We start from the raw sequence: 19,568 nt of genomic DNA, 5'->3' as shown, positions 1-19,568 counted from the left end.
TCTTCGGGATGATTATGGAGGCAGATTCAAATATAGTGTTTAAGAAGTTTTTGGATACGCACATGGATATGCAGGGAATGGAGGGATATAGATCATGTGCAAGCAGATGATATTCGATTTTTCTTGGCATCATGTCTGTCACAGACATTTGGGCTGAAGGGCTGTTCCTGTGCTGTACTGTTCTACGTTCCGCGTTCTATGTACGTTGGTACGTCACAAGAATAACTGCTATTCCATTTATTCAGGTGTCCATTCGTTTAGATGGTGAGAACAAAGCTGTGGAATATAACGCAGTGGGTCTGAAGAAGGATGCCGTGAGGACCGTTTTCAGAAACAGAGAAGTCAGTGGCTTGTTTGATCGCAACTGGCACAAGATGGCACTGAGCATTCAGTCAGACAGTGTCTCCCTCTATATCGACTGTATTCTGATTGAAATTCTGCCAATGGAAGAACGGGAGAACATTAATATCCAAGGAAAAACAGTCATTGGCAAGCGTCTGTATGACAGTGTTCCGATTGATGTGAGTGGTACCCTACTTGAAAAGAACAATGAAAATTTTTTTATAAAAAATTGTTTGATCTCAATTATTTTGGGCACTGGCCTATTTGTGCTCATTATTCACCGTTGCATAGGATTCAGCTAATTTGTGCCAAAAATGCACTGCACACTGGGTCGCTGAAGCTTTCTATAACATTCTAACTGTTTCAACACCGTATCTCTAAACTAACCTAAACACTGAGGTGCCTTTCTTAGATCCAGTAAAACATTTTAGTTTTTAGTTTACTTTAGAGATACGGTGCGGAAACAGGTCCTTCATCCCAACGTGTCTGCGCCAACCAGCAATCCCCGCACACTAGCACTATCCTACACACTATGGACAATTTACAACTTTACCAAGCCAAAATAACCTGTAAACCTGTACATCTTTGGTGTGTGAGAGGAAACCAGACCACCCGGAGAACACCCACGCGATCATGTGGAGAAGGTACAAACTTCCTACAGACAGCACCCATAGTCTCACTGAAACCTGGGACTCGGGCGCTGTAGGCAGCAACTCCACTGCTGCACCACCATGCTGCTGATATCCTTCCCACCCTTCAATAATAGGTCAAGGTTACTTCAAGGTTGCTGCAAGGGATTCTCATATATGGAACTGATGGTATAAGTACCATACTAACATGGGTTTAAAGATATGCAGAGCAGAATAAGATTCTGTGTTTATTCCCTGAGTTGAACTGAATTTAGTGATTTCATCCAGGCAATGAATTTGCAGGACACTAGATGACTTGGGCTGAGGTGATGCATCAGCTGAAGTTTACCTCTTCTTCCTTTCACAGTCTCCCCTGAAAGTGTACAAGCATTGAACAAAGAAGAATAGTCACCTTTACAGTAAAGTAGTGGTACTTATTTTACTGGATAATTAAGAATTTAAATAATCATTAAGAATTTACAGGAAAAGTGCTTTTGAAAAGTTTGGTTTCTGATAGTCAACATATTTAGTGACCCAAAAAATCAGAGACAGAGGCATCATGTTCCCAATTGATTAAGACAAGTTCATAGAATCATTGAAACTTACTGCAAAAAGTGAAACTACTGTAGTTTGGTCCTGTAGGCCAATGCTGGACCTTATATTTTCATTTGCTCCATAGAATCATATCATTGTCCCAGGTGACTTGGATTGATGGGTTGTAAGGTTCAAATCCTTCTGCAGAGTTATACCATGTATTTAATAACAAATCCACAATCTAGGTGGATAAGAAAATAAATTCATAATAAATAGACAATATTCATTCATCATTTTCCAAAATAATCCAAGGTGCTTTCTTTCTTTGCTCTAGTTTGACCTTGAACGAATCGTAATTTATTGTGACGCTAAGGATGCGGAGCTGGAGAATTGCTGTGACCTTCCCAGTAACCCAGTGAGTAAGAAGGAAAATGCACAAGGAGACATAAGAATTTGAAAATCATTTGAAAAGAGCTGGTGCTTCTCATTTTGTATGCATTGTGCAAAACCCTGTTTTGGCTGATTACAATACCCCAGTTTTGATGCCCACTTTAGGTGTAATTCCAAAGTCCCCTGGAGCTTTTTTGCACCTTAAACCCTGCTTGGGTAGCTTACAACCTAATGGTATGAACATTGAATTCTCCAATTTTAGGTATCTAACCTACAAACAGGCCCACATTCCCTCTTTTCCTGTGCTTTACCTGGATTCACACACATGTTCCCCTCCCCCCTCCCCCTATTCCTTCCTCTGGCTTCACCTGTATTCCTTCCTCTGGCTTCATCCCATCGAAGGGATCTATCATAGTCACTGCCTCATAAAAGGCAGCCAAAATCATCAGACCCATGCCATCCTGGCCACACACTCATTGCCATCGGGATGAAGGTACAAGAGCCTGAAAACTGTACCATCCAGGTTCAGAAACAACTTCTTCCCTACAGCCATCAGGCTATTAAACACAACAACAAATAAGCTCTGAGCTCTGAACTGCAAAAGACTATATTATTACTGCACTATATTTGTTATTTATTGAACTTTTTTTCTCTTCCCCCACAATGTACTATGTTTACATATTCACATATTCTGTTGTGCTGCAGTAAGTAAGAATTTAATTGTCCAATCGGAGACATATGACAATAAAACACACTTGACTCCTGACTCTTGACAATTCATGCCTCCTCTTTCCTTATCTCCTTATCTCACACTCTTCGTCTTTTCATCACTGGCCTTTGTCAAACCAACTGCCAATCAACCCCACCGTGCCCCCTTACCTCTATCCACCTATCACTTGACAGGTGCCCCCACCACTTTTCCAGCTTTCTCCCAATCTCCCCCACCCCTCACCTCTTCCACAAAAGTCTGAAGAAGGGCCCCAACCTGAATTATGTTCTCCAGAGATGCTGCCTAACTCGCTGAGTTATTCCAACACTTTGTGGGGGTTTTTTGTAATCCTTCTGTTCAGTGTGTTCCTGCCCTAGAGATTTTTTGTCGTACTAGGACCTCTGTACCTGTCCAGTTCAGGAGGCAGAGGAATAATGAGTGAGCGGGACCCTGATTAGATAAGAGCAGCAGAGCTTTGGATTAGTTGGTTTGTGGAGGGTTCTTGGCAGCCAAGAGACCTACTAGACTCTGGAGATGAAAGAGGTATAAGAAGACCTAAAGCTGGGAAAAAAATGAGATGGCTATATATGATGATCACGGCATGGAGATTTGATTTCATAAACTAAAGTGGAACACAAGTATGATAACATAGAGGCAAAAATTGGAATCCACTTAAAACAAGGACCAAACAAGAGGGCAGTGAAGATAGACTGCACACTTTATGGTGAGTGGGTTGCAGGGCTGGTGAGGGTGGGAGAGAGGTGGTAGTTGCAGCGTGTTGAAGAAAATGGGTCTCATATTGCCTGAGTCTTATTTTACTAAATCATGGGTGGAAATAGGATAGAATAGTTAATGAGTGAAAAGGGATTTTAGTTCATGCCGCCAAATAAGCATGTATAGTAGTGGATGAAAATCAATAAAACTGCAGGTGCTATAAATCCAAAAGAAAAAAAATATATAGGTACTGAAACCACTCATCAGGTCAGACAGCATCTGTGGAAAATGAATTAACAGCTTTTTGTGTCTATCTCAGATTTGTAAGTTAATTGGTTTTGCTAAAACAAAATTGTAAATTGGCCCTAGTGTATAGGATAGTCCTAGTGTATGGGGGACACAGGTCAGTGCTGACTTGGTGGGACAAAGGGCCTGTTTCAGTGCTGTATCTCTAAAGTAAAGTCTTAATTCTCTCTGTAAACTGATGGTAATGGTAATGTGGGACATGTCCAGCAAGCCAGACAATAGGGTCAGCCTACACCACATATTAGTAGTTGTATATTGTGTAGGAAGGAATTGCAGATGCTAGTTTACACCAAAAATGCTGGAGTAACTCAGTGGGACAGTCAGCATTTCTGGAGAGAAGGAATGGGTGATGTTTCAGTTCGAGACCCTTCTTCAATTCCTAGTTGTACATTGTCGTTCACATCCCAAAATATGTCTGAACTGGAATTTGTGGAATGGAATTTCACACGTGGTGTTCAACCGGTAGCCAATGCTATATTGCACATTTGCACATTTTGACCAAGGATAGATTACTATCCCATTGTGACTTATTTGACACTCAACTGCATATCTTTTGTTGCATTTGTGTTTCTGACATGGATTGAAATCTAAGTTGTCTTTCTCCCTATGTGTTTCAGTGCCAGATTACACTTGCCACCCAAGACCCTTTTTTGGAGATTTCAACATCACCACAGCCTCCTGCCGAGGTGGACAGTTCAACTTCTGTCAATTGTTCCTGTCATAAGGCAGAAAAGGTACCAGATCTTATAACTCAATTTGCTACCGCATACCAAAGGATAGGGTGGTGGGTGAAATTAGATTTCTGTCTACAAAATAGAGAGAAATAGAGAGAGGAAATAGAGAGAACCTTGTTTTGTTTTTCAACAAAGTCAGTGGCAAATAATTAAGCTGAGAATTACAAAGTGTGAAATAGGTTTCTGTGTCCCTTCTGGAAAAACAACAAAGATTTTTCAAAGCACCACTATTGAGGGAACTGAACTTTTGTAGTTAAATAAGTTTCCTGTAATATCTGGAGCTAGCGTTAAAACCAAGGCATGAGAAATGGAATCCAAATATTAACTCAACGCAACAATTGTCTGTAAGGAAATGTGTTTAAATCACTTTTAGCGGAAATATTTCCATACTGTTTGTATGCAGCACAAAAATGAACAAAATATAAATTTTGAATTCGAGTTAATAAGCTTCCATAATTAGTTAATGGAAGAATTTTATATGAAAGAATGGCACGGTAGTTAATGCAGCAGCAACGTCAAATGCCTCTGCGATGGATTTCTGTTGAGTGCTCCAGTTTCTTAGGTAGATGGCGGAAGAATCAAAAAGTGGAGTTTATAGGTATATACGAAATAATAAGTTACAAGCCTACAGGGAAATAAAGGGAGTTAGACTCAACAGGTCAGACAACAACTATGGAGAAAATTGATATTTTAGGGAAATAAGGAAAGTGGCATGGGTCTACTCAGTTGGTCACCTCTGTGGACCCGATTAGTAGAATAAACTAAACCTGTATCATGTTAAATGAGTAAGGATAAAGGATCATATTTTGGTGTTATTCAAGTGATTTTTTAAATTGTTATGAATAATCAATTAATTTTACCAATTCAACAATGCAATTTCAGGAAATCATGATGAATATTACTTCAAAGCTTGTACATACAGGAGTTGCTGTATACTTGTATACTGTAATTAAACTTGGTACCATGTTGTGAGCTGAAGAGCCAGTTCCTGTCCTGTACTATTCAATATTTTTAATGGAAATGTACAAAAAAGGAAGTACACATTAACGTTGCAAGGAACAGTGACAACTGGCAAAGCTGCTGACACACAGCGCCAGAGAGTTGGGTTTGATCCTGACAGCGGGTGCTGTCTGTCTACCCTGTGCACATTCTCCCAGTGACCATGTGGGTTTCCTTCAGGTGCTCCGGTATTTTCCCCCCATCCCAAGAAACGTGTGGGTTTGAATGTTACCTGTCCTCAATAAATTGAACCCCAGTGTGTAGGGAGTGGATGCAAAAGTGGAATAACATATAACTGGTGTTAATGGGTGATCAATAGATGGTGTGGACTCAGTGGGCCAAAGGTCTTGTTTCCACATTGAATCTCTGAAACTGAACATAAAAGACAAAAAAATATTCTACAATTATATAAACCAAAGTACAGATACATGTAGGTCTCCACAGACAGAAATAAAAACGTTCACAATGTTAGACAAAGAAATAGCAGATACATTAAATAAATACTTAGGATATAACAGAAAGAAAAATTGATGAATAAACTTGATCTGTTAAGGACAGAAATGTTTCAGCAAAGTTAAGCAAATCTTTAAAATATCAAAACTGACCAAAAGAAGAATTCAACCATGTTTTTTCCTGGCTGGCAGAATATTGCAGATGTTATTTCAGTTCTAAGTGTATTTATAATGAATTGGTACTTACTCACGTCTGTCTAATTATGCAGACAAAATAACATTCATTTCTTAGCTTATTTAGATATTCTAGATATATATTTCAACCATAACCTGTCTTTTGTTAAATGTAGGGATTCTAACATCTAAACAAACATCCCTGAATATTTATTTGGCTTCTGTACACATCCGGGCAGATTGGCTTGACATCACTTTCCAGAGAGAATACACTTCTCCCAATTCCACGGATATTTGTTTTGCAGTCTCTGTATTAAGTAATTAAAATGCTTTGAAACGGCAGATTTTCTGATTGTTCTAATGTAATTTCCACAGGGTGATCAAGGTATCCCTGGTTTTCAAGGACCCAGCGGCCCTAAGGTTAGTTTGGCTTTTGCTGGATAATAATTTCTCAATATACAAAGCAAATTTCTACTCGAGTATCTCTTTCAAGATTATTCTACACAGGATAGCCCCTATCATTTCATTTCTAAATTCCAGGCTCCAGTATAATGTAGGCTGGTCAGAATCCATGTGAAATCAGCTTGCAAAATTATATAATTACAACTGTTGACAATTATCATTTATTATAAATCTGCTGCAGAGAAACCATAAAGATACTCAGATGAATTAATGGAAATCCACTGAGGTTTATGAGTTGGTACTGAAGTTGTTGCATTGAGATCCTTTACAAAATCATTTTTTCTTTATGTTAATTGAGTTACTTACATTTATGAGCCAGTATAGATGGCCAATGGACTTGCATGAACATTATTTCCTGCAGATGATGAAAGTGATGGCTAACTGACATTTGAGTTATAAAACTAAAGGAATGAAGAAGTTGGATTTGCAACTGCGTGAATATTGCAGAAAATATGTTTTCAGATATTTGAATTGTTGGTGCTTATTTCCCCACCAAGTTCCCCATCAAAACATTTACTGTCCTGATGTGAACAAATATCATCTGTCCTTCATTGTCATTCACTCTACTTCCTCAGCAAACAGGAAACTTGATATTTCTCTAATAACTCTTACAACTTTCTATTGATGCACCATAGAAAGAAGGGTCTCAACACAAAATGTCACCCATTCCTTCTTTCCAGAGATAGAAACATAGATACATAGAAATTAGTTGCAGGAGTAGGCCATTCGGCCCTTCGAGCCTGCACCGCCGTTCAATATGATCATGGCTGATCATCCAACTCAGTGCCCCGTATCTGCCTTCTCTCCATACCCTCTGATCCCCTTAGCCACAAGGGCCACATCTAACTCCCTCTTAAATATAACCAATGAACTGGCCTCGATGCAGATGCTGCCTGTCCTGCTGAGTTACTCCAGCATTTTGTGTCTATCTTCAATGTTATCAGCATCTGCAGTTCCTTCTTATATAGAAAGCATACTGTCAGATTGCATCACAGGTTGATTTAGGAACAGCTCTCCCCTTACACACAGACCAGACTTGCCACCATTGATTCCATCTACACTTTGTGCTGCCTTGGAAAAGCAGCCAACATAATCAAAGACTTGTCCCATCCTGGTAATTCCTTCTTCTCCCCCTTCCCATCAGACAGAAGGTACAAAAGCTTGAAAGCATGCACTACCAAATTTAGGAACAGTGCCTTACACTTGTTTTCAGGCTTCTGAATGGTCCTTCCATAAGCTTGAGTACTGACCTGTTCACATCAACCTCATTGTGGACATTAGATATTGTCTGTAGATTTAGTGTACAACATTGTGTAGGAAGGAACTGTAGATGCTGGTGTAAACCGAAGATAGATACAAAGAGCTGGTGGAACTCAGCAGGTCAGGCAGCATCTCTGGAGAAAAGGAATAGGTGAAGGATCGGGTCGAGATCCTTCCTCAGTCTGATTGCAGATATGGTGCTTAATTTCATTTAAAAATATATATGTTTCATAAATGCATTGATTTACATAATTTGGTTTTTGAGTCATTGTGCTAAAAGTACCTCTGCCATTACTCATGATGAGAGTTAGAGAATAAGAGTCAACATTAAGATCAAATGATTAAAATTGTTTTATCTAGTTCCTGAAACTAACTAGAATTGTCTTGACATCAGCTGAAAACCATAACTCAGATTCAGATTCAATTTTAATTGTCATTGTCAGTGTACAGTACAGAGACAACGAAATGCATTTAGCATCTCCCTTGAAGAGCGACATAGCAAACGATTTGAATAAAAAAAAAATAAGTGTCCGGGGGGGGGGGGGGGGGGGGGGGGGGGGGGGGGGGGGGGGGGGGGGGGGGGGGGGGGGGGGGGGGGGGGGGGGGGGAGTGGTGATTGGGGGGGGGGTGGTGGCAGTCACCGAGGTACGTTGTTGAGTAGAGTGACAGCCGCCGGAAAGAAGCTGTTCCTCGACCTGCTGGTTCGGCAACGGAGAGACCTGTAGCGCCTCCCGGATGGTAGGAGGGTAAACAGTCCATGGTTGGGGGTTGGGGTGAGAGCAGTCCTTGGCGATGCTGAGCGCCCTCCGCAGACAGCGCTTGCTTTGGACAGACTCAATGGAGGGGAGCGTGGAACCGGTGATGCGTTGGAGCGTGGAACCGGTGATGCGTTGAGCGTGGAACCGGTGATGCGTTGAGCGTGGAACCGGTGATGCGTTGATGTCCAGCTAACTGGGTTAAAATTAAATTTAATAAAGTAACAACCAAGTACACAGGATCCAGCAAAATCCCTGATAAAAAATAAATAGTTGTCTTGAATGCAGTGTAGAGAAGATGGATTCCCAAGAAGGAGGGAGGAACAGAGGAGGATAATGAATGAATAATGAGACAGTTTGTGGACTACTCCTATTGTGGCACCACCTGGTGGTTAGGCCACTTACTGAGCAAACCCTCGGCACTTGGGCTGGCAGGGTCACATGACTGCATTTGGTGGGAAGGAGTCGTCACGTGGTTAAGGGGTATGCCCTGGTATATATTGAGAGCCCTGGGAAAAACCTCCCCAGTCGCATGTGTGCTGTTCTCTGTATTACGTCAATAAAGATCACTTTGATTAATATCTCTAATCGATGTATTCTTAAAATCCTGCTCGTTTGCAACCCTTTCAGCCTGCTCTCCCTTCACAAACCTTTAAGTGAAGTAGCCATTTATTTAGTCAGATTGTTTCAGTGGCATTTTACTACTTTAATCAGACTGACAACCAACTAGAAATGAAATTATCTGCTTCGCTTTTATCCCTGCAACAAAAATAGGATAAATTGAATCTAGCCAAATGCAACCCTTTCAGCCTGCTCTCCCTTCATTCACTGCAATGCTTCCTTCAATGAATGATTACAACTCCATTGAATCCTTAAAAGTGCTACTGTGTAGCGGACGCGGAGTTGGCCGTTAATGAACGAGGCAGACATGAAGTTTGTCTGAATTACTGGTTCTTTATTCTACAGTAACTCTCCTCACTCACCAACACTGTGCGCGCGTGATTAACCCTTAAATATTCCCCTGGGGCATCCGTGACCAAACCGTGACCTCTATATCTTGTCACCGGGACACGTTACCCCCCAAGAGTCGAAGGTTATGTACAGTGCGTGGCACATCACCCAGTACCGCCACAATTGTACATTTATTCAAACATGTGAACTGGTCACACAACTTATGTTTTCTTTTTTTCTTGTCAGGGTGAACCAGGCAAAATGGGAGTATATGGTCCTAAAGGACAGAAAGGAGAACCAGTAAGTATTCACATCTAAAATGCAGTTTGTAAATTGATGAAGTATCACACTGAGATGGGCTTCCATCTTTTTGTTTCTTTGCACTCCTTGCCTAATTACATTCAAATGTCAAGTTTCAGAGTGCATCTGAATGATCCCAATGCCCCATAGAGAGGCCAGAATTTGTTATTCAGCACAACCACCATTTGTATTTATCTGACAGCAGCTTTATCGGGTGCTGCTGATCCAAGAGCAACACAGTTCTGTCTACATAAGAACTTGCTTTTCTTAATTTGTAATGTTTTGAACAAAATTAAGTAATTTGAATGTAACATAAATAACTTAAAAAATGAATAGAGCAAAGAAAAAACGGCTGTAGGGCCAGGCATCATCATTGAAGCCTGAAGTCAAGATGTCATCTGTCCATTACCTCCACAGATGCTGTCTGACCAGTTGGGTTTCTCCATTTTTGTTTGTTTTTTTGCTCAAAATTCCAGAATCTGCAGTTCCTTGTGTCCCCTAAACAGAGTAGAACTGGCAACACAAACAGGGGGTCTTTGGATCATGGTGACTATGTGAAGCTTTGCTAGAGAAATCCAAAACTTAATCCTGCCTCACTATTCCATTTGGCTCCAAATCTGAATTTTCCATGAAACTTTGTAATAGTGTCAGTCTTTTCGTGTTAAACATTTTTCATACTGACATTTATCTGTGACATATCTTGGAACAGAGTAATTTACTAATTTGGTATCAACTGCTGAGAGTTAACTAATTTAGGCTGCCATGAAATTAGACAGGTTTATGGACCATGTAGATTAGTCCCATCTCTAATCCACGTGTTCTTAAAATCCTGCTTGCAATACTTCATACACCTTTAAGAGAACTAGCCATTTATTTTGTCAAATTGTTTCAGATTGTTTCTTTAAGTTGTTCAAAATGTTGATGAAATAAAAAATAAAATAAAACCATGCTTAATTTTGGTTGCAAGTTAATTCTCAATATATGATATCAATTATCTTTCCCCAACTTTATTTAAAAGCATGAACGACCTCGGCATAAATCATATTTAAAAAATAGCATATGATGAAAATAGCTTCAAAATGATTGGCATATTGACATTGGTATACTTCTAAAGCATAACTAAATCCTCCACCATCACTGCACCTTATTGCTCAGGGAGTTGCATGAATCAAGTTTAGCATGGGAGAGAATTCCTTTGGGTTTCATCAATAGAACATCAGCAGATCACGTGAAGAAATAGTATCATATTTTCTTTCACTGTAACTTTGTTGATACCAGTTGGCTCCTGGATATATACACATAGACTCATAGAGAGGTACAGCAATGAACCAATCAGTTTAATCTCTTTGCTCTGTGTTGACCAAGCAAGCACCCATTTACCCTAATCCTGCACTAACCCTACTATCTCAGGTTGAGTTCGATGACCAGCTCTGGTGTGGATTTTGCACATTCTTCTGGTGACCATGTGAGTTTTCCCCAGGTACTCAGGTTTTCTCCAATATCCCAAAGATATGCAGGTCAGTAGGTTAATTTGGTGGCCCACAAATTTACAGTGGGAGAAGCCTGCAGAAATTCCAGAAGCATACCTTTGATAAATGCCTTCTCTTCCACAGAGATGTTTAAAAATTGAAAATCACTCCTCGAACAGATAAAAAGAGGGTGACACACTAGTGCAGCTGGTAGAGCTGCTGCCCCACAACACCAGAGACCTGGGTTTGATCCTGACCATGGGTGCTGTTTGCATGGAATTTGCACTCCTTGTGATCACATGGGGATTCCTCCTGGTGCTCCAGCTTCCTCCCACATCTCAAAGATGTGTGGGTTAGTAGGCGAATAGGCTTCTGTAAATTGTTCCCAATGTGGAGGGAGTGGATAAGAAAGAGGAATAACGGGTGAGAGATCGGCATGGAATCGATGGGCTTAAGCACAGTTTCCACAGTAAACAAAACAAGGTGAAATTTGTTCATTTACAATATGGCTGAGAAAGGAGGAAGACAATTGGATCACTTTGCATGGGCTATTAATGTTCATCTTCAAGACCAATTAAAAATACTTCAATCATAATTCAGGAGCCAGTGGAGATAGTGGAGGTATACAAATACCTGGGAACAGCCTTCGACAACCTGCTAAGGTTTTCCTCTAACATGGAGGAAATCCTTAAAAAGTGCCATCAGAGACAGTACCTACTCAAGAAGCCGAAGTCATTTGGGATTAACAAAGACATTCTCACCACATTCTACTACGCATTCATTGAAAATGTAATAACCTTCTCTTTCACTAGCTGGTTCTACTCCATCACCCTGCAAAACAGAAACCGCCTGTTGAATGTGGTCAAGGTCTGCTCAAAAATAATTGAGCAGCCCGTCCGAACTCTCACTGCCCTATGCGACCAACAGTCTGTAAAGTTAACACGCAGGATTCTTCAGAACCCCTCTCACATCCTGTTTCCTGAGTTTGAGTGGCTCCCCTCAGGACGCAGACTCTGCTGTCCAGGTTGCCGGACACAGAGGAGGAAGGCAACCTTCATCCCCAGGGCTGTCCAGCTTTTTACTGCTGATCACTGACTCATGAGCATATGAAATTAAATAACCTTCTATATGCACTTTTTAATTGAAGCACTTAGGAAGCACTTTAAAAACTATTGCTATGTGTTGAATGTTGATGTGCGGTGTGTGTTGTGTGATTGTGCAGTGTGTCTGTGAAATGCGTGTGCTGGTTGATTGTGCAGTATGCGTGCTGCTTATGTTTGTTGATTGTGTCCCTTTTTTAAAAAGCTACTGTAATGCGCCCTTTTAAATTGCCCCTCGGGGACGAATAAAGTGCTTTGAAATCTTGAAATCTTGAAATATTATTTATATTACAGGCCAAAATAAGCCATACCTTGGTGCAGCAAGGTGAAAAGGTAAGGCAAACTTTTCTGCTCAAGCTCATCCATTTCTCCATCAATTTCTCACCACATCTCTGGTATTATCTTGGATGGTATTCTCAATGCCTTCCTTATTCTTAAAATTAGAATAGGGCACAATAGTTTAGTTGTGGTCTCAGTGATTTATATAATTGTTGCTTGACTTCCTTTCTTTTCCTCCACATGTTTTAAAAAAAAAAGAGCTAATGTAAATAATTATGTATGTTTATTTTTTCCTTATATCATCTATTTTATTCTGTTTCTGCCACTTCCAAATATTTGTAATTCTGATCTGTTAAGGGCCTGTCCCACTGTACGAGGTAATTCGAGAGTTCTCCCGCGTTTCCTCTGATTCGAACTCGGAGAATTACAGTAATAGACACTTACGTAGGCTATGTACGTACCATGAATTTGATTTTGTATTTAAACTCGGGAGAGCTCTTGGGTAACTCATATAGTGGGACAGGCCCTTAAGCCGCTGATTTAATGGTGGGATGGACCTTTCTTATATCTCGTCAGGTATTTAGACCAATATTTTGTTAATGGTTGGAGTATGGTAACGGAATATCGAACTAAAATGGTCTTCAAAAGTGGACTGTTTAAGGAGACTCCCTTTTTGGAAAGGGTCCCATCACCCCTCAGTCAGCCAAATGCCATTGTCATCTTTGAGATCCTCAAAGTGAGGAGTCTTGTGGATATAGTTCAAATCTATTGTTTCATCCTTCCCAGTCCTTCAGTTAAATGGACATGTGCTTCTCTTGCACTGATCTAGTAAAATATGGTGGGTGCAGCAGTGGTGATTGTAGGGTTATGCAAATAAATTTCCATCAAGCTGGATAGAAAGCAACTTATTTATTTATTTTTATTTATTTATTTTATTTATTCCGAACAAGTAAAGACATTAAAGACATTAATAGTAACAACATCGAAATTATCAAACAATTGGACATTACAATCAATATTTACAAGCAATGAAAAGAACAAAAAGCAAATTTCCAATGTCCAACTCTGTATCTGTACAAGCTCGAAAAGGAGTGAGAAGAAGAATAACTTATTAAATCTCACCCCTTTTCCCCAACACTTCTACCATATTTAAAAATCAATTAATTAATAATAATAATACTACCCCAGGCAATTTCCCATAATACCTACAGACATATATATACATACAACTATTATACACATACAAACTTCATATATGAAGTAACCAAACATAAGTAAACAATTGTAAAGCAATAGATAAACATTAACCCCCACTTGTCAACCATCCCCTCCATCCCGGTACCCCTTGAAAATTATTTTTTTATATATCATTTTAAAAAGATTCATGTTTGTACATTGCTTTAATTCCTCGTTCAATTTGTTCCACACTCCTACTCCACAAACCGAAATACAAAAGTTTTTTCTAGTCGTACGGACTCTTTGTTTCTTAAAATTAAATATTCCTCTTAAATTGTAACCCCCCACACGCTCGTTAAATAATTTTTGAATGTTTCCAGGTAAATTTTTATTTTTGGCCCTAGACATTATCTGAGCTGTTTTGAATGTAACCAAATCTTCTAATTTTAATAATTTTGACTCTAAAAAATAATGGATTCGTATAACCCAGATATTTGGCATTATGTATAATACGAATTGCTCTTTTTTGCATCATGGTTAATGAGTGTATCGAATTTTTATAGTTATTGCCCCAGACTTCTGCACAATAGTTTAAGTAGGGTAAGATTAATGAACAATAAAGAATGCGGAGTGATTTGTAATCCAGAGCCTGCTTGGCTTTGTATAATACAGAGATACTTTTTGACAATTTTAATTTTACATGTTTAATATGTGATTTCCAGCTTATTTTATCGTCAATTATAACCCCAAGAAATTTATTTTCATGCACTCGTTCAACTTCCACCCCATTTATCTTTATACTTACTAGTTTATTTATTCTGCAATTACCAAATAACATTATTTTAGTTTTACTCAAATTTAATGAAATTTTATTCCTATCAAACCATATTTTCAATTTACCCATTTCTTTTATTATTTTATCCGATAGCTGTTTTAAATTCTCCCCAGAACAAAAAATATTTGTATCATCTGCAAACAAAACCAGCCTCAAGGCATTGGACACATTACAACTAATGTGAAGTTTGAAAATGTAGGGATGTTGATAGACAATGTGATTATGCTGTTACAGTTAATCATCTGATCATTATTTTTGAAGGATTAAAAAGTAATTCCCTGATCTTTAGACTTTTGGAGTTTAATAAAGAGTCATTTAAAAGTAATCAACACTGGGGTCTATTAATGGAATGCTGACTGTACCACTTTGACTGCCATCACTTGCAAGCTGTTTTAATCATTGGAATGATTCTGAGCTGGTATCTGATGCTCGATCTAGTTACAATTCACTTGAGATGCTGGTGCCATCTATATTACTAAAAGTCTGTTCTTAACCGGTTTTGGCGATCTGTGCTGTTATTTCTGAGAGAACGCCGCCACCTACGTCCGTCATTTTTGGCCACCTCGCTCAGAGCCCCCCTCTGCCGCATGTGTGCTGAGGATTTTTCCAGTCAATGAAAAATGACAGATATTAATGATTTTACAAAAATCCCCATTTTCTCTGCTGCCCCCACTGGCGGCAGAGGGGGTGGACTATAAAACCAGGAAGTGGTGTGCCTCAATTAGTCTGCAAGCTGGAGGAAGGCAGAGGGTCACATTTCTCTGAGCTGCGAATAACACGGAACACATGTCCACACACATGTGAGTGAGTACCCTTCATGTGGTTTGAAAATGAAAATATGGTTAGAGTAAAAAAGCACTGCCTGCAAATGGTTGTTTGGGGGTTTTGGGTTGAAATAAAAGGCACTCTCTCTCCCCCCCTCCTCTCCTCCTCCCCCCCCCCCCCCCCCTCTCCCCCCCTCTCCTCCCCTCTCCCCCCCTCCCCTCCCCTCCCCTCTCCCCCTCCCCTCTCCTCTCCTCTCCTCTCCTCTCTCCCCCTCCCATCAACTCTCCTCACCTCTCCTCTCCTCTCCCCCTCTCCTCTCCACCCCCTCTCCTCTCCACCCCCTCTCCTCTCCCCCCTCTCCTCTCCCCCCTCTCCTCTACCCCCTGTCCTCTCCCCCCCCCTCTCCTCTCTCCCCCTCCTCTCCTCTCCCCTCCTCCCCCCTCTCTCTCTCCCCTCTTTTTACCCCCCCCCCCCCACCCCCCCCTTCCCCCCCTCCTCCCCTCCATCCCCTCCCCCACTGTCTCTCCCCTAAACCCCCCTCCCCTCCCCTCCACCCCTCCCCTACACCCTTCCCTCCCCCCCCATCCCCCCTCTCCCCTCCCCCCTCTCCCCTCCCCCCTCTCCCTCACCCCCCCTCAGTCCACCCCCTGACTCCCCACTCTCCTCTCCTCCCCCCCTCCCCTCTCCTCTCCCCCCCTCCCCCCCCCTCCTCCCTCCTCTTCCCCCCGTCCCCCTCTCCCTCCCCGTCCCTTTCTCCCCCCTCTCCCCTCATCTTCTCCCCTCGCCTTCCTCCCTCCCTCTCTCCCCCCCCCCTCCTCTCCTCTCCTCCCCTCTCTCCTCTCCCCCCTCTAATCTCCTCCCCTTCTCCCTCTCCCCTCTCCCTCTCTCTCTTTCTCCTCTCTTTTTATCCCACTCCTCCCCTCCATCCCCCCCCCCACCGTCCCCTCCCCTAAACCCCCCCTCCCCTCCACACACCCCTACCCTCTTCCCTCCACCCTCCCTGCTCCCTGCCTCTCCCCCTCCCCCTACCTCTCCCCCTCACCTCCACACACCCCCTACCCCCTTCCCTCCACCCTCCCTGCTCCCCCCACCTCTCCCCCCTCCCCTCACCTCTCCCCCTCCCCTCACCCTCTCCCCCTCCCCTCTCTCCCCCTCCCCTCTCCTCCACCCCTCACCTCTCCCCCCTCTCTCTCCCCCTCAATCTCACCTTCTCTCACTCCTCCCCCCTCCACACCCACCTTTTGCTTCTCACCCACCCACCCTCTTCTCCTCCCTCGCCACCCCCCCTCTCCCTCTTGCCCCCCCTCTCTGTGTCTCTGCCCCGTTCTCTCTCTGTCCTCACTCTCTACCCCCCCCCCCCCCCCCCCCCTCTCTCCCTCTCTGCAAGTTGGGAGCTATGCGTCAGTAGATAGGGTGGTTATGGGGTAAAAGGAACAAATTAATAATATTAATATAATATCAAGATGGGTAATTAGCGTGAGTGCGGGGGGGGGGGGGGATCGTTAGTGTGTGTGACGCTGCATGCAACCTCCTCCCCCCCCACAACCGCACGTTGGGGGAACAGACCCAACAGGTCTGCACTTGGTCTAGTAAAATATATAAATAAATCTTTAATATTCTTTTTTTCAATCTAGTCTAATCTAATCTAAATATAATATAATATAATATAATATAATGTAATAATCTAATCTAAATCTAATCGGCCTAATGTATGAGCTGAATATGATGCCATGTCCATCCCTTATCTACCTGCACATAGCACATATTTTTCCATTACCTGCATATCCATATGCCTATCCAAAAGTATTTTAAATGCCACTAAATGATCTGCTTCAACTACCACCCCGGTCAGCACATTCTAAACACTGACCACACTCTGTTTAAAGAAAACTTGCCCCACACATCTCCTTTAAACTTTTCCCCTTTCACTTTAAAGCTGTGCCCTCAAGTATTTGATTTCTAATCCTAAGAATAAGGTACTCACTATAAACGCTCATAATTTGCCTCTCATAATTTTATATACTCTATCAAGACACCACACAATCTTCAGCATTACAGAGAAAACAATCCAATTCTGTCCAAATTCTCCCTGGTTAAAACCCCCTAATCCAAACATAATTCATATAAACCTCCTCTGCACCCTTTCCAAAGTCTGTATTTACTGAGGAGAAAGACAGCAGGATGGAGGAACTTAGGGCAGTCAATGAAAGTGTCTTGAGAGCAGTCAGTGTTATCGTCAAAGAAGTACTGAAGGTACTGTTATGAAGGTAGACACATATCCAGGGCCTGATTAGATATAACTGAGGACATTGTGGAAACTAGAGAGGGAATTGCGGGAGCCCTGGTTGAAATTTACGTGTCGTCCTTAAATACATGAGAGGTCCCGGAAGACTGGAGGGTGACAAATGTTTTGCCTCTTTTTGCTCTCTTACAAAAATGTTTGCGTTATTTTATGTTCCTACTGCACCAGCGGCGCCATTTTCAATTGTGATGTGGCTGACATCCCGTGGGCCGATTGCGGATATTTCCTAAAATTTCCCAAAATTATTTTATTTCCATAAAATTACCCGATGACAACCAGAATTTCCCAAAATTTAGGTAATTTCCTTCAAAGTGGAAACACTGCACTGCCACCCAGCTTTGTGTCTTCTGCAAATTTGCTAATGTTACTTTCAATCCCTTCATTTAAATCATTGATGTATATTGTAAATAGCTGCGGTCCGAGCACCAAGCCTTGCAGTACCCCGCTAGTCACTGCCTGCCATTCTGAAAGGGACCCGTTAATCCCTATTCTTTGTTTCCTGTCTGCTAACCAATTTTCTGTCCATGTCAGCACTCTACCTCCAATACCATGTGCCCTAATTTTGCCCACTAATCTCCTATGTGGGACTTTATCAAATGCTTTCTGGAAGTCCAGGTACACCACATCCACTGGCTCTCCCTCGTCCATTTTCCTAGTTACATCCTCAAAAATTTCCAGAAAATTAGTCAGGCATGATTTCCCCTTCGTAAATCCATGCTGACGGACCTATCCTGTTACTGCTATCCAAATGTGCCGCTATTTTATCTTTTACGATTGACCAGCATCTTCCCCAGGCTAACTGGTCTACAATTCCCTGTTTTCTCTCTCCCGCCTTTCTTAAAAAGTGGGATAATGTTAGCTACCCTCCAATCCACAGGAACTGATCCTGAATCTGTAGAACATTGGAAAATGAACAAAATGATGATAAAAAAAGTGAGTGGTTTTGCAGATAGTGAAGATGGTTGTGAAAGTTTGCAGCAGTATCTGGGTCGATTGGCTAGGTGGGCGGAGGAATGTTTGATGGAATTTAATACAGAAAAGTGTGAGACAATACACAATAGGTGCCGGAAGGCCATTCGAGCCTTTGAGTCAGCACTGCCATTCACTCTGATCATGGCTGATCATCCACAATCAGTTGCATTTCCGGATGTCGATCAAGGGCAGGACCTACACAGTATATAGTAGGCCTCTAGTGGAGCGTTGTAGAGCAGAGGGATCTAGGAATGCAAGTGCATGGTTCCTTGAAGGTCGAGTCGCAGGTAGATAAGGTGGTCAAAAAGGCTTTTGGCACTTTGGCCTTCATCAGTCATAGTCGCAGCAAGTCGCCAAAACTTTTCAACATGTTGAAAATCCAGTGGTGACCAGAAAAAGGTACAACTCTTTGGGCGACTACTCACGACAATGTCGCGGGGTGAAACCTGTATGGTTGTGAGTAGTCGCCAAAAAAGTCGTACCTTTTTCTGGTCGCCGCTGGATTTTCAACCTGTTGAAAATTTTCAGCGACCTGCTGCGACTGTGACGGATGCCAGCAGTTTGCCGAAAAAATCACGTAAGTGGGACAGGCCCTTTAGGCTCTTTCTGTGCCAGAATAACAATGATTATCATTCAAAAGTGTTTTTTTAATTATGGGGTGATTCGGTCTTGCACATCTCAAATGCGAAACTAATTCACAACTGTTCGCCGTCTTTCCCATTCCAGTCATTAATTGCTCCTGCTTGATGCCTCTCTATGTGTAGTCAGATGCTGCTTGATCCAAAACAGAAAGTTTATAATAATAGCATCTGCTGTACTTGTTTATTTTTATTGTGTCTGTGTTGTTCTAATACTTAGGCACACTGATTTAAAATTCTTACCACAGTTTAGTGCTCTACATATAATGAATACATAGAATCCATATCAATTTACTTACAGAAACTATTTCATTCATGTTC

The 19,568-nt window shown here is 41.7% G+C and overlaps 1 protein-coding gene across 2 annotated transcripts in view; it reads left to right on the top strand.

The window, feature by feature from the left end:
- Positions 1–19,568, top strand: part of col22a1 (collagen, type XXII, alpha 1) — a 260,574-nt gene that overhangs the window by 86,536 nt on the left and 154,470 nt on the right. For both annotated transcript variants that reach the window (XM_055633867.1, XM_055633868.1), the window contains exons 7-12: positions 246–521; positions 1,840–1,920; positions 4,242–4,358; positions 6,359–6,403; positions 9,658–9,711; positions 12,575–12,613. In XM_055633867.1, coding sequence (XP_055489842.1) covers positions 246–521; positions 1,840–1,920; positions 4,242–4,358; positions 6,359–6,403; positions 9,658–9,711; positions 12,575–12,613 — 612 coding nt within the window. The remainder of the gene's footprint in view (positions 1–245; positions 522–1,839; positions 1,921–4,241; positions 4,359–6,358; positions 6,404–9,657; positions 9,712–12,574; positions 12,614–19,568) is intronic.

This window comes from Leucoraja erinacea, chromosome 4, assembly GCF_028641065.1.
Source record: "Leucoraja erinacea ecotype New England chromosome 4, Leri_hhj_1, whole genome shotgun sequence".
Taxonomy (NCBI): Eukaryota; Metazoa; Chordata; class Chondrichthyes; order Rajiformes; family Rajidae; genus Leucoraja; species Leucoraja erinaceus.
This window is presented reverse-complemented; position numbering and strand designations above follow the sequence as displayed.